We start from the raw sequence: 13,833 nt of genomic DNA, 5'->3' as shown, positions 1-13,833 counted from the left end.
TCTACAGTGATGGTCAAATTTACACACAACATATAATCACTACACAGTATGATTGGTTAAATGTGTACAGTTTTTGAAAAAAATAACTATAATGAGAATGATTGTTGTAAATACTGCTTTAATAAATCTTTTTTTTTCTAAATATACCATTCTTGCTATTTCATGTAAATTGTGTTTGAATATATTTCCTGAAATAATAGAGAATACTGCATTTATTGCTTTTAAATATTGTGAGACTTTCTCCATAAATTATCCATTATTAATTTACTTTTTTTTTTTTACAAAAACAACTATTTATTTCAGCCACTTCCAGCAGTAGCTGCCTGCCCCCCGCCTCTCATCATATCATTGTTGAAAATGAGGCAGAATTCTCCATGGTAACAGCAGCCCTGAGGCTGTCGCTGCTAATCCTTCAGGAGCTTACTCAATTCTTACTTACCATAAGCAGGTCTTAACTAAAACACAGGAGTTCTGCCCAAAACAACTCCTGGATATCCAGTGTGACCGGCTGGAGCAGAGCGAGCACAGGAAAGAGCAGCGCAGTAGATCAGCTCATTCATATTGTAAGTCTTATTCTCTTATTGATGTTGCTCAGGTATCGTAGCATTGAGGATTTGAAACATGTTTGTGCAGAGCTGGTGCAGGTCGGGGTGACCTGCAGGACTAACTGTGGGCGGATGGAGGATTTGCTGCTTTGTGCATGACTCACTTTGAATAAAAACCTTTCAATGTTTTATGTACATTCCATTGCCTAAAGTCCTTCTGAATTAATTTTCATTTTTAAATAGTTTGTATAGTGTAGTATACTTTCAGCCAAGAATACCAATCCTCATTGGTCACATCGGAACAGTACAGCAGATCTTCAATTATAATTGTTTCCCTCCCCAATCGTGCTCTTATCTCGCTGCATGCCCCTGCCCTCTCCTACTTTGCTGCACTAATCCTTTTGTTGTGGACTGAGGGGCCCAGGTTTGGGCTGACCAATCGGCATGTTGAGGGTTGTTTGAGCTGAAGGGTTCTATTGAGCCCCTGGTGTCACATTTAACCACGAGGGCCTTTTCTTACCTGGTCCCTCAGAGAACACATCTCCTTCTATATAGCTTCTATATCTATATCCTTTTATTGTTTTTTTTGTATCCGTCTTTTAATCTCAAGGAACGCAATTAGGAGTAAAAGAGAAGTTAACATGCACTGGAAGTCCAGCTCTCCCCTCCTGCTGGTGCTGCTTCTGTGGGGAGCTGTGGAGACTCGAGGCCATGAGCACAAGTACCTTCAGGACGTGCTGCAGGCTCTGGGTGTTCACGGGGCAAAGGATGAGCCCAGACTCCAGCGGCACCACATAGGACTTCTGATTGACAGAGTCCTCCAGGCGGTGCACTGTGAAGAGCAGTTTGAAACCTCACAGGATGTCTGTGCAAAGGTGAGACCACAAGATCAGCTAAAATGTATTTATGATTCTTCTGTGTCAACATTTATTTATCAGCAATGACCTTATTATTACGTGTTACGTTGTGTATATTGGCACGTTTATTCCAGGAAAACATGCTTGTTATGACAGGAATGTGGGTGAACATGAAGCATTTGACCTCCATGGAGCACTCACGAGTAGCTTTAGGCATCAACACGGTAAAGGAGTTTAGCACTACTTTCCAGAAGAATGTGACGTAGGCGCAGGTGGTAGAACAATGAGATATTTCTAAACGGCAAGATGGAGAGACTCTTTATTTTAGAGTGTGGGCCTAATTGGGCTGGTGTTCAACTCCATCACAGTGCCACAATACCAGACCTCTGAGACAAAACAGACCCTTTATTAACCTGACCTCTTGAGCGTCAAGAAAAACAGCATAATCATCCAAATAATAAACATACCAAGAGGTAGAATTAGCTTATACACGTTTCAGAACCATGCCAGATATCCATCATAACAATTCAGCTTTTAAATGCTTTCAAACGGAAATCCTGTCTTTATTTTCATGCTTGTTCCTCTACATTCCTGTCATTGTAGTGCCTGAGTCCAGACACTGCCCTCTCTGTGCTGGACAATAACAGAAGCCCTCTCCTCGTCGAAGAAGACTATCAGAAAATCTCTACAGTGTTACTTTACTACATAATTAACTTAAAAGACTTGTGCATATCAAACATGGCCTCTTCTCTCACAACCTCCTCTTCCTCCTCCTCTGGGAACTATCAGTTTTACCTTTTGGCCCTCACTAACCTGCATCCAGCGGAGGACAATCTGTTTTTATCATGCAATGAAACTGGGAGCATTCTGCAGCTTGTCAACAGACATTACCATCCAGCGCACAAAGAACACGCGTCTGACATGCAAGTAAGAAATGTTTGTGCCATTTGATTTGTGCGTATGCTTGCAGTTGCTTACCTATATGACCTTTAGTGTGTTGATGCAGCTCATCTTCTCAGGGAAATTGATGTAGGAGAAGATTCTGGTGCAGACATGTCCTCCGTGCCCAGACTGTCCGCAGCCATCATCCGTCACATACTGTTGGGACACTGTTTCACACAGACAAATCTCCCCCCTCCAACGTTCTTCACAGACTACATCTTTCAAGCCTTAAACTGCACCAGTGATCTCCAGATATTTGGTGAGTTCGACAGCAAGTACTAGATAGAAAATGGCAATAATTTGATTCTGTATGTTTATATTCATGTAAAACCTGTTGTTCATCTGCATTTCCATGACATGTCTTCTCACTGAAGTTTTGTTCTGCTTAGATTTGGAAGAGTTGCTTCATCAGTTGGGTGTAGGGCATGAAGAAATAACACACCATCACAGCAGAAAGAGGCGGAGCATCACTAGAAATACACAAAAAGACAGACAGCATCAGTTGGGAGAAGGTGGCTGTAACCACGGTAACACAGCTACTTTCAGTGACTGGGCCCAGGTGAGACTTTGGGGGGACTTTAAACTTGTCCTCTGAATCCCTTTACCTAAAGCGGTGGTTTTGTTTTGTCTCAGGTCTGTTTTTCTGCCAATCAGTTGGTGGATATTTTTGCTCTGGATCCTCATTTGCCAATTTCCACGGACCACTTCAGACAAATTTGTCCTGCCATCATTCAGCAGTTGCTAGGCAATGCTTGTGAGTCTGCTGAGTCAAACACAGGAGGACCTCAGCCTACTGCTCTGGAGAGTGAGACATTTTAAATAACTTTACCTACGGGATTATGATATGTTTGTTTAGTTTGTTTAACAGATTCCAATGTTCAGTCCAAAATAGTTTTAGTAGTTAATCAATGTTGGTGGCTGGGAGTTAATGTCAACGATTTAACTTCCACCTGTCTTTTCTTTCTTTTTCCTCCAACATTTTATAATATAACACATAACATGCAGAACAAAAAACACAGCCAGAGAACAGTAAATACAATAAACAAAATAACCCAAATAGCACAGGACATATATAGATATAGATATAAATCATGGCCCAAATACATAGTTCTGAAACCTGATGGGATGGTCATGTCTAATACAGTCTGTAGCTCTTTGTTCCCAAAACACAGTCCCAAAACGTGTGATTGTGGTTTGCCTCCTGGCTGACACAACTTCTCCAACACTTAGCATTTCCTTCTGAATAATGTACAATTTGACATAGCGTTATGAAAAAAAAATCTGTTGAACTTGTCTATAAGGAAAATGGCTAAAATAGTTAAAATATAGTTATTGTCGTGTGATGTTTTCTTCTTCTCTGCAGAGTACGGCTACAGTACAGTCGCAGTCTTGCTCATCACTCTTGGATCTATGCTTGGCACGTGCCTGATCTTCTTCCACTCCTGCCAAGAGACGTACACCCTGATCCTGCAGCTGTTTGTGGGTCTGGCCGTGGGGACTCTCTCTGGGGATGCTCTACTTCACCTCATCCCACAGGTACAAGACAAAGTGCGCCTTGTATAATTGTCTAAAATAAATAAATGTCTGTCATTGCGGTTGTTAACTTACAGCTGATATTTGAATGTGACTTCTACAGGTCCTGGGGCTTCACGACCACACTCACATTCACGAAGAAGATGAGCACTTTGCTGAAGGAAAGGACCATCTTTGGAAACTTTTGGGCATAATAGCTGGGATCTATGCTTTTTTCCTTCTTGAAAAACTCTTTGCATTTGTGGTTCCATCGCATGCTCATGTAAGTTAACATTTTGTATTTTTTTTCTTTTAGTTGTATAATTTAAATGTGATATTTTATTTTAAGCTGGGCATATCCAAGCTTCTTATCATGGTATTTTATTTATTTCGGAGCAGAGTCATGGACTTCCTTTGGAGCTCAACTGCAATGGCCAGTCTCAAAGGGGCAAGTCCATCTCCACTATTCAGTTGGTGAGACTTTTTGTTTTTAAATGAAAAAAAGTTGCATTACCTTCTCTTATATAACAGGACATGATCAGTGGTGTAGGAGGTGTTACAGAGCATGTAGGCTGTTGGAAATGTACTGCCTCATTCAGAAAGTGCTCTTTGCTTGCGGCACATGAAGCTGGCACTTGAGCACATTTGGTACATAATGGCAAAGGTCCGACAGAAGCAGAGGAGCGGGCCATAAATACGCCTCTGTTTCTTACACTAGTGTTTTTCAGTGTTATGTTTGATTCTCAATGTTTATAATAATGTCTCACAGGGCCCGGTGGATGAATGGGACTGTGCCGAAACGTCCCCAGAACACACAAACACAAGAAGCAATCCAAAACAGAGTGAGTGGTTCTCAAACTATGTTATGGGTCCCAAAAGTCTGATTCAACTTGTTCTTCTGGTGGGACTCAGTAATCTTTTGTATTTTGATTCACTTTTTGAGGTTAAGGCTTGGACATTTAGACGTTTAGACGTTTAGCTAATATGCAGCTTAATTGAGAAAAAATATGAATTGCATGTATAGTATTTGGACATATGGACATTTGACTGTACTTTTAAGTGTGTGGGGGGTTTTCCTAATTGGTGGCCACACTGCGGTTGAGCACAGACTCCCATTGTTTTCCCAGGACAAGGCGTTCCTCTGCTGGCTGTGATGGTAATTGTGGGAGACAGCCTTCATAACTTCGCCGACGGCCTGGTTATCGGGGCGGCCTTCTCTTCATCGGCTGAGACTGGCATGGCGACCACGGTGGCTATCCTGTGTCATGAGATACCACACGAGATGGGTGAGAAGTCATTCAGTTACGCGCGGTGGCAAAAGTACTCCAAATATGTAGTTGAGAGGAAGTAGTACAACTCTAAATTATAAAATGATAGTGTCCCAAAATCACAATTTTCCCTACAGCAATACAAAAGTGTACCTTAAACCTTGAATAACGGACTATAAATACTCTTATTATATCAATCCGTTGAACCAATTTCCAGGAACCGATACCCAGCCCTTTTTCATTCAACTTATAATCCTATTACTAACAAGTCAAATACTATGCTGGTAAATCTGCTTTCGCAAAACCAAACAACTGACATTTTCTCTAACATGCGCTACATATTCCCAGGTGACTTTGCAGTGCTTCTGAACTCAGGCCTGCCCGTGAAGACTGCTGTGCTCATGAACTTTCTGAGCGCCCTCACTGCCTTCATGGGCCTCTACATCGGACTGTTTGTGTCCACGGAGACCGAGGTGCAGCAGTGGATCTTCAGTGTGACAGCCGGTATCTTCCTCTACCTGTCTCTGGTGGAGATGGTAAGACATGATATCGGATCAGATCTACTCTCTGTTGTATGTTATAGTCTCTTTTGCTCTTCCAATTCAATATTTGAGAAGCTACACTTAAGTAAACCAATCCCCATTTTCCCATATAAAGGAAAAGTGTAAAATAAATTGTGATGTAATTAGGCCCGAGCCCCAGCAGGGGGAGGGCCTATTGCTCCCGCAACGCTGCCGAAGGCAGCGTTGCAACTGTCTGACCAAACATGCGGGCGCAGCCCGCATGTTTGGTACCCCGTCGCCCCTGGCAAGTACAGTGAACTAGCCCATGCCGAAGGCATGGATCATGCATACTTACTCCTGCTATGACAGAAATAGTCAACAGTTAGTGAATGGGCGTAGCCCATTCACTAATTGTTGACAACAGCAGCGCGAAGCGCTGCATTCCTCCAAAAACCCTCCTGGCATCGTCCCGTATGCGAGAATCCATGCCGCAGGCATGGGCCATGCTTGTATCTGCTCAAATCAATGGAAGTCTATGGGGAGTGGGCGGGGCATCCCGACGGAATAGGGAGTGACGAGCGCGTAAGCGCTCGTAATGATAATTCCACCCCATGGCGGCATCGGGAAGGCTTAGAGCTTTCAAACGATGTATCATTTGTTGTTATAGTAAAAACGGCTATATTGTTTTTGCTAAAAATATTATTATTATTAGGCCCGAGCCCCAGCAGGGCGGAGGGCCTATTGCTCCCGCAACGCTGCCGAAGGCAGCGTTGCAACTGTCTTACCAAACATGCGGGCGCAGCCCGCATGTTTGGTGCCCCGTCGCCCCTGGCAAGTACAGTGAACTAGCCCATGCCGAAGGCATGGATCATGCATACTTACTCCTGCTATGACAGAAATAGTCAACAATTAGTGAATGGGCGTAGCCCATTCACTAATTGTTGACAACAGCAGCGCGAAGCGCTGCATTCCTCCAAAAACCCTCCTGGCATCGTCCCGTACGCGAGAATCCATGCCGCAGGCATGGGCCATGCTTGTATCTGCTCAAATCAATGGAAGTCTATGGGGAGTGGGCGGGGCATCTCGACGGAATAGGGACTGACGAGCGCGTAAGCGCTCGTAATGATGATTCCACCCCATGGCGGCATCGGGAAGGCTTAGAGCTTTCAAACGATGTATAATTTGTTGTTATAGTGAAAACGGCTATATTGTTTTTGCTAAAAATATTATTATTATTATTATTATTATTATTTTTCTTGTTCTTCTTCAGCGCTTTGAACTCTAATTTGACCCCCTGAACATGCTCAAAAACTCACCAAACTTTGCCCAAAATTCAAAATCGGCGAAAAATTTTGTTTTTTCTGGGCCATTTTTTTTTTCGTTAAAAAATGGCGCGACAGCGCCACCGACAAAAGTCAAAATACATTGCGCCTATGGGAGACGCCCCGAGGTCAACTTTGTCGTAAAGCTACGAAATTCGGGACACGCATTCCTCTCGTGAGGACAAAAAAAATAAATCATTGTGGCCACGCCCCCAGACTTACCCTATGGCTGCCATCTTCCTTTGAAAATGAAAACACGCTGTGTTAGCCATTTTGTTCACGTCAAACTTTGACGAACTCCTCCTAGGGCGTTTTGCCCACCGACTTCAAAATCGGCGTACGTCCTCTGGACAAGTGGGGCATCTAAAGTTATTCAATTTTTTGAGATACCTTTTACGGTCTGTGTGCGGCGCAGCCGCAAAGTTGGACAACTTATTTTGGAATATTGCAGATCTAAAAATTGCTCCCATTTGATCAAAAAGAGTCCGATTAGGACCAAATTTGAATCAGTTCTTAAACTTTCTAGTTTGGACCAGTTTATGATGACAAAATTGAAATGGGCGCGATAGCGCCCCCTACAGAGTGACCTTTAAATTAACATTGAAGGTCAAAAATTAGTTTTACCAAAATTGTCTAAACTTTACCCAAAATTCTATTTTGCCGTCCCGATCACAAAAGCCAATCACAAAAATGCCTTATTTTTTACGGCGTAGTCGTAGCGATGACAGAAACCTTCCATGTTATCCCTATGGGAAAACCACCAAATCTCTCAAATTACCACATTTTTATGTTTTACACTTTAACGAAGTCCTCCTAGTGCGTTTTGCCCACCAACCTCAAAATCGGTGTACGTCCTCTAGACAAGTAGTGCATCTAAAGTTATCCAAATTTTAAGGATAACTTTTACGGTCTCTGTGCGACGGAGCCGCAAACGTTTCCCAGAATTCTGACTATTTGGCCTTCAGAGTGGCCTATAAACAATAGAGTTTTTCCAAATGACATGACATTTTGCACACAATTCTCATTTGCCATCCCCAAAATAAAAGTATGGGAGCCAAAGTCATATTTTGTACGGCGTAACCGTAGCGTTGACAGAAACATCCCATGTTATCCTTATGGGAAAATCGTAGAATCGCTCAAATCACCACATTTTTACACTTCACACTTTAACAAACTCCTCCTAGGGCGATTGTCCGATCAAGCTCATATTTGGGGAAAATCATTTACACAAGCGGGCCATCAAAAGGTATCCATATTTTGATTCTAAGTGCTACGGTCTCTGTGTGGCGGACCCGCAAATATATGTCAGAAATGGGAAAACAGCGAAATCTCTAAAATGACCACATTTTCACGCTTCACACTTTCACCAACTCCTCCTAGGCCGATTGCCCGATCAAGCTCATATTTGGGGAAATCATCTACACAAATGGGGCATCAAAAGTTATCAATATTTTGATTTTAAGTGCTACGGTCTCTGTGCCGTGGAGCTGCAAATATACTGTCACAAATGGGAAAAACGCCAAATCCTTGAAATGTTCACATTTACGCTTCACACTTTAACAAACTCCTCCTAGTGCGTTTGGCTCACCAATCTCAAAATCGGTGTACGTCCTCTATACAAGTGGGGCATCTAAAGTTATTCAAATTTTATGGATAACATTTACGGTCTCTGTGCAGCTGAGCCGCAAAATTTTCGCAGAATTTGGACTATTTGGCCTTCAGAGTGGCCTATAAACAAGAGTTTTTCCAAATGACATGACATTTTGCACACAATTCTCATTTGCCATCCCCAAAATAAAAGTATGGGAGCCAAAGTCATATTTGGTAAAGCGTAGCCGTAGCGATGACAGAAACATCCCATGTTATCCCTATGGGGAAACCGCAAAATCTCTCAAATGACCACATTTTTACACTTCACACTTTAACAAACTCCTCCTAGGGCGATTACCCGATCAAGTTCATATTTGGAGAATATCATCTACACAAGCGGGGCATCAAAAGTTATCCATATTCTGATTCTAAGTGCTACGGTCTCTGTGCGGTAGAGCCGCAAATATATGTCACAAATGGGAAAAACGCCAAATCCTTGAAATGTTCACATTTACGCTTCACACTTTAATGAACTCCTCTGTGGGCAATAGCTCGATCAAGTTCATATTTGGGGAAAATAATCTACACAAGCGGAGCATCAAAAGTTATCCATATTTTTATTCCAAGTGTCACGGTCTCTGTGCGCTGGAGCTGCACATTTGACCAACATTTGTGTTCATTTGCACTGGTTAAGCACAGCATTGTACATGTCCAATGTGTCGCTGTCTTAGTTCTTAGACAATTACGTTAGCGCCAACTCTGTAAAATGCAGAGAGCAGAGTCGGAAGGCCGGCGGCCCGCGAGGGCCGTTGGATGCCGCTTGCGGCTTTAATTTTTCTTGTTCTTCTTCAGCGCTTTGATCTCTAATTTGACCCCCTGAACATGCTCAAAAACTCACCAAACTTTGCCCAAAATTCAGAATCGGTGAAAAATTTTATTTTTTCTGGGCCATTTTTTTTTTCGTTAAAAAATGGCGCGACAGCGCCACCGACAAAAGTCAAAATACATTGCGCCTATGGGAGACGCCCCGAGGTCAACTTTGGCGTAAAGCTACGAAATTCGGGACACGCATTCCTCTCGTGAGGATAAACAAAAAAAAACATTGTGGCCACGCCCCCAAACTTACCCTATGGCCGCCATCTTCCTTTGAAAATGAAAACAAGCTGAGTTAGCCATTTTGTTTACGTCAAACTTTGACGAACTCCTCCTAGGGCGTTTTGCCCACCGACTTCAAAATCGGCGTACGTCCTCTGGACAAGTGGGGCATCTAAAGTTATTCAATTTTTTGAGATACCTTTTACGGTCTGTGTGCGGCGCAGCCGCAAAGTTGGACAACTTATTTTGGAATATTGCAGGTCTAAAAATTGCTCCCATTTGATCAAAACCAGTCCGATTAGGACCAAATTTGAATCAGTTGTTAAACTTTCTAGTTTGGACCAGTTTAGGCTGACAAAATTGAAATGGCAGTGATAGCGCCCCCTACAGAGTGACCTTTAAATTAACATTGAAGGTCAAAAATTAGTTTTACCAAAATTGTCTAAACTTTACCCAAAATTCTATTTTGCCGTCCCGATCACAAAAGCCAATCACAAAAATGCCTAAATTTTTACGCCGTAGTCGTAGCGATGACAGAAACCTCCCATGTTATCCCTATGGGAAAACCACAAAATCTCTCAAATTACCACATTTTTATGTTTTACACTTTAACGAAGTCCTCCTAGTGCGTTTTGCCCACCAACCTCAAAATCGGTGTACGTCCTCTAGACAAGTGGTGTATCTAAAGTTATCCAAATTTTAAGGATAACTTTTACGGTCTTTGTGCGACGGAGCCGCAAACGTTTCCCAGAATTCTGACTATTTGGCCTTCAGAGTGGCCTATAAACAATAGAGTTTTTCCAAATGACATGATATTTTGAACAAAATTCTAATTTGCCATCCTGATCATAAAAGTATGAGAGCCAAAGTCATATTTTGTACGGCGTAACCGTAGCGTTGACAGAAACATCCCATGTTATCCTTATGGGAAAATCGTAGAATCGCTCAAATCACCACATTTTTACGCTTCACACTTTAATGAACTCCTCCTAGGGCGATTGTCCGATCAAGCTCATATTTGGAGAATATCATCTACACAAGCGGGGCATCAAAACTTACCCATATTTTGATTCTAAGTGCTACGGTCTCTGTGTGGCGGACCCGCAAATATATGTCAGAAATGGGAAAACAGCGAAATCTCTAAAATCACCACATTTTTACGCTTCACACTTTAACGAACTCCTCCTAGGGCGATTGCCCGATCAAGCTCATATTTGGGGAAAATCATCTACACAAACGGGGCATCAAAAGTTATCCATATTTTGATTTTAAGTGGTACGGTCTCTGTGCCGTGGAGCTGCAAATATACTGTCACAAATGGGAAAAACGCCAAATCCTTGAAATGTTCACATTTACGCTTCACACTTTAACAAACTCCTCCGTGGGCAATAGCTCGATCAAGCTTTACTTTGGGAAAAATCATCTACACAAGCGGGGCATCAAAAGGTATCCATATTTTTATTCCAAGTGCTACGGTCTCTGTGCGGCGGCGCAGCAAATTTGACTGACACTTGTGTTCATTTGCACTGGATTGGCCATGTCCAATGTGTCGCCGTCTGTCAAGTTCTTTTTTTATTCAAGACACAATAAGGGCGCCATCTTTATCAAGTCAAAAGCGCAGAGTCGGAAGGCCGGCGGCCCGCGATGGCCGTTGGATGCCGCTTGCGGCTTTAATTCCAACATTGTATGTGGAATGAAAAAATAACCTGCTTTATATATTACAATTATTATTTGATGCCGTCCTTTATTATCTCATATGTGCTTATCTGTAATGTCTGGTGATGTCTTTGTTTCTAGCTCCCGGAGATGAGTCGTGTGAAGACCACTCGGCCGTGCCTCATGTTTCTCCTGCAGAACCTTGGCCTCCTGATGGGCTGGGCCTGCCTCTTACTGCTGGCCCTCTTTGAACATAAACTCAGACTATAAACCAGATACAGTCATGTAACATATTTATCACAGTAAGTCAGTGTTATGTAAGTAAAAGTGCAATCATATTTAAAAAAGCTGTCATGGTTTCCTAAATCACAGAAGCTGTGTAAATCTTTTCTTTTTATATATTATATATTGTATTTTATATGCCAGAAAGGCCATGCCAAATAGACACATACATATATACTGTATTTCTGTGGAAACACAGTATATATGTAGAATGAAATAGAGTTTGTTCAAATTATATCAATGATATGAACAATAATATCCTGGTAAAAAAAAACAGATGTTATGTCTTGAAGTGTGTGAGTTGAACCACCAAACCTGAATGGAATAACTTGAAGCTTTAGGCATGTTTTAAACCAGGGGCCCCCAAACTTAATTCACGGAAGTCTGCATTTTGAAGCATGTTTGAAGCAGAGGTGCAGAGATCGGTGGTCAACACAGGGAATCATTCAGATGGGTTTATTTAATATAACAGAGCTAGCTATACCAGAGGTGGCAAGTAACAAAGTATTTTACTTCTTTACTATAAGTACATTTTTCATGTATCTGTCCTTTGCTTGAATATATATATTTCTAGTAACTTTTACTTAGAAGCATCTGTACTTTCTTCTCCTTACATGATCTATTGCATGATCTTTTATGAAGCCAGCGTGCGCCTGCGTTGATGCCTCAACAAACTGATTGAATCATTTTAGTCGTGTTTCTGAGCTGTTCATAAACACACATCAGGCTTATGTGTTTTATCTCTAAAATATAACCTTTTACCACTTAATTATTATCAAATTCATTGTAATTAATGGATCCAAACCCCATAGTTCAATTGATTACATTTTTAACGGTCCCATCACCAGTATGTTTTTGTGTTTTACTTTTTTACTTTAAGTACATTTACGATGCTGTTCTTTTGTACTTTTACTCAAGTAAAGCTTTTTCAGCTGTAATTTAACTTTAATCAGAGTCATTAGTGAACTTCAGCACTTTTGCCACCTCTGGCCAGATCTACCGTTAATAAGGCTTGGGACATTCATTTTAAATTTGCTTCACAATACAGCGTTTGTTAGGAAAGAACGATTGGGGCAATTCAGTGGGGCCAACATAAATGAGGGCTGCATTTGGCTCCCGGGCCATAGTTTTGACCCCTCTGCTTTAAAACAGTCGTTTCTCACCTCTGTGTCATTGTTATTTGTTTTGGCCCTCTGTGTGATCCAATTTGAGGGCCCTTCCCACCCACCTGGGCCTTGTGTTCATCCACCGACCTGGATGACTAATGCTCGCTGTGCAAAACTGAGCCTCAGCCGCCACGGCCCCCACAGCCACAGCGCCGCCGCCACGGCCCCCACAGCGCCGCCGCACACGCTCTCTGCTGGCCAGAGTGGGCCCACTGACGGAGGAACAACACAACACAGACTGTTACTTTCCATGTGAAAAATGAAATTATAGCTGTAATAAAATAAAATTAAAACTAACTGTATCATTGTTGGTCCATGTTAAAACAGGTGGCAAATATTGGCAATCATCAAATAAAAAGCTGACACATTTACTTCCAGGGAAATGTTCAGACAATAGCTGGAAGTTGGCTGAATTTTCTCTTATTTCAGCAAAATATTTTTTTTCTCACAATGTCAGAAAATCCAATGCATTTCCCAAACTGCTGTGATTAGCTTTTATCTTCATTTTAACACCTGCTCTTTTGTATCAAAGACATGCTGGCTCGTGAAACCTCTTTTCAGAGTACAAGAAGGAAGAGCATCTTATCTGGACTGATGTGGGGTCAATACTAGCTCAGCAGTGCAATAAAGGTCAGAGGTCAGAGAATGAGTCAGGCCACAACAATACCAGAACACCACAATACCAGCTTAACGTATGTGACCGTGCTGCTCTAATGAAAGTGCTTGTATTTGATTAATTTTATTCAACAGGATCGATGTGAACATTTTAAATATATACTCTTATGCAGTACAGTATCAGATTGTGTATAGGATAAAACTACAGCAAGCTGTCGTTTATGATGTAACCACAAGAGGGCAGTAAAGCAATAACCTGCCCTATAATGAGATTAAATTTACTAAAAAGTTTCATATTTCCACTAGTTTCAAAAGTTATATTTCTACCTATTCTAAATGGGTTTACTGCTTTTCCTCAACATGAGTCTATTTCCGTTTCGTTTTGTACACGGGCAATAAAATGTAACACTGACAGTAAAGCAATAACCTGCCCTATAATGAGATTAAATTTACTAAAAAGTTTCATATTTCCACTAGTTT

General features: G+C 41.8%; 1 protein-coding gene across 1 annotated transcript; it reads left to right on the top strand.

Moving 5' to 3' along the window:
• Positions 1-791: 791 nt before the first annotated feature.
• On the top strand, positions 792-11,697 carry LOC140364697 (zinc transporter ZIP12-like). Its single transcript, XM_072450982.1, has 12 exons — positions 792-1,420; positions 2,006-2,329; positions 2,396-2,603; positions 2,734-2,903; positions 2,978-3,149; positions 3,708-3,880; positions 3,981-4,139; positions 4,256-4,330; positions 4,626-4,698; positions 4,984-5,142; positions 5,473-5,660; positions 11,432-11,697. Exons 1-12 carry the CDS (start codon positions 1,187-1,189, stop codon positions 11,558-11,560), a joined length of 2,064 nt encoding a protein of 687 aa, XP_072307083.1. The 5' UTR covers positions 792-1,186; the 3' UTR covers positions 11,561-11,697.
• Positions 11,698-13,833: the final 2,136 nt, after the last annotated feature.

This window comes from Eucyclogobius newberryi, unplaced genomic scaffold (assembly GCF_026437365.1).
Source record: "Eucyclogobius newberryi isolate DKJ021-1_F unplaced genomic scaffold, fEucNew1.0.hap1 SCAF_18, whole genome shotgun sequence".
In the NCBI taxonomy this organism is placed as follows: domain Eukaryota; kingdom Metazoa; phylum Chordata; class Actinopteri; order Gobiiformes; family Gobiidae; genus Eucyclogobius; species Eucyclogobius newberryi.
This window is presented reverse-complemented; position numbering and strand designations above follow the sequence as displayed.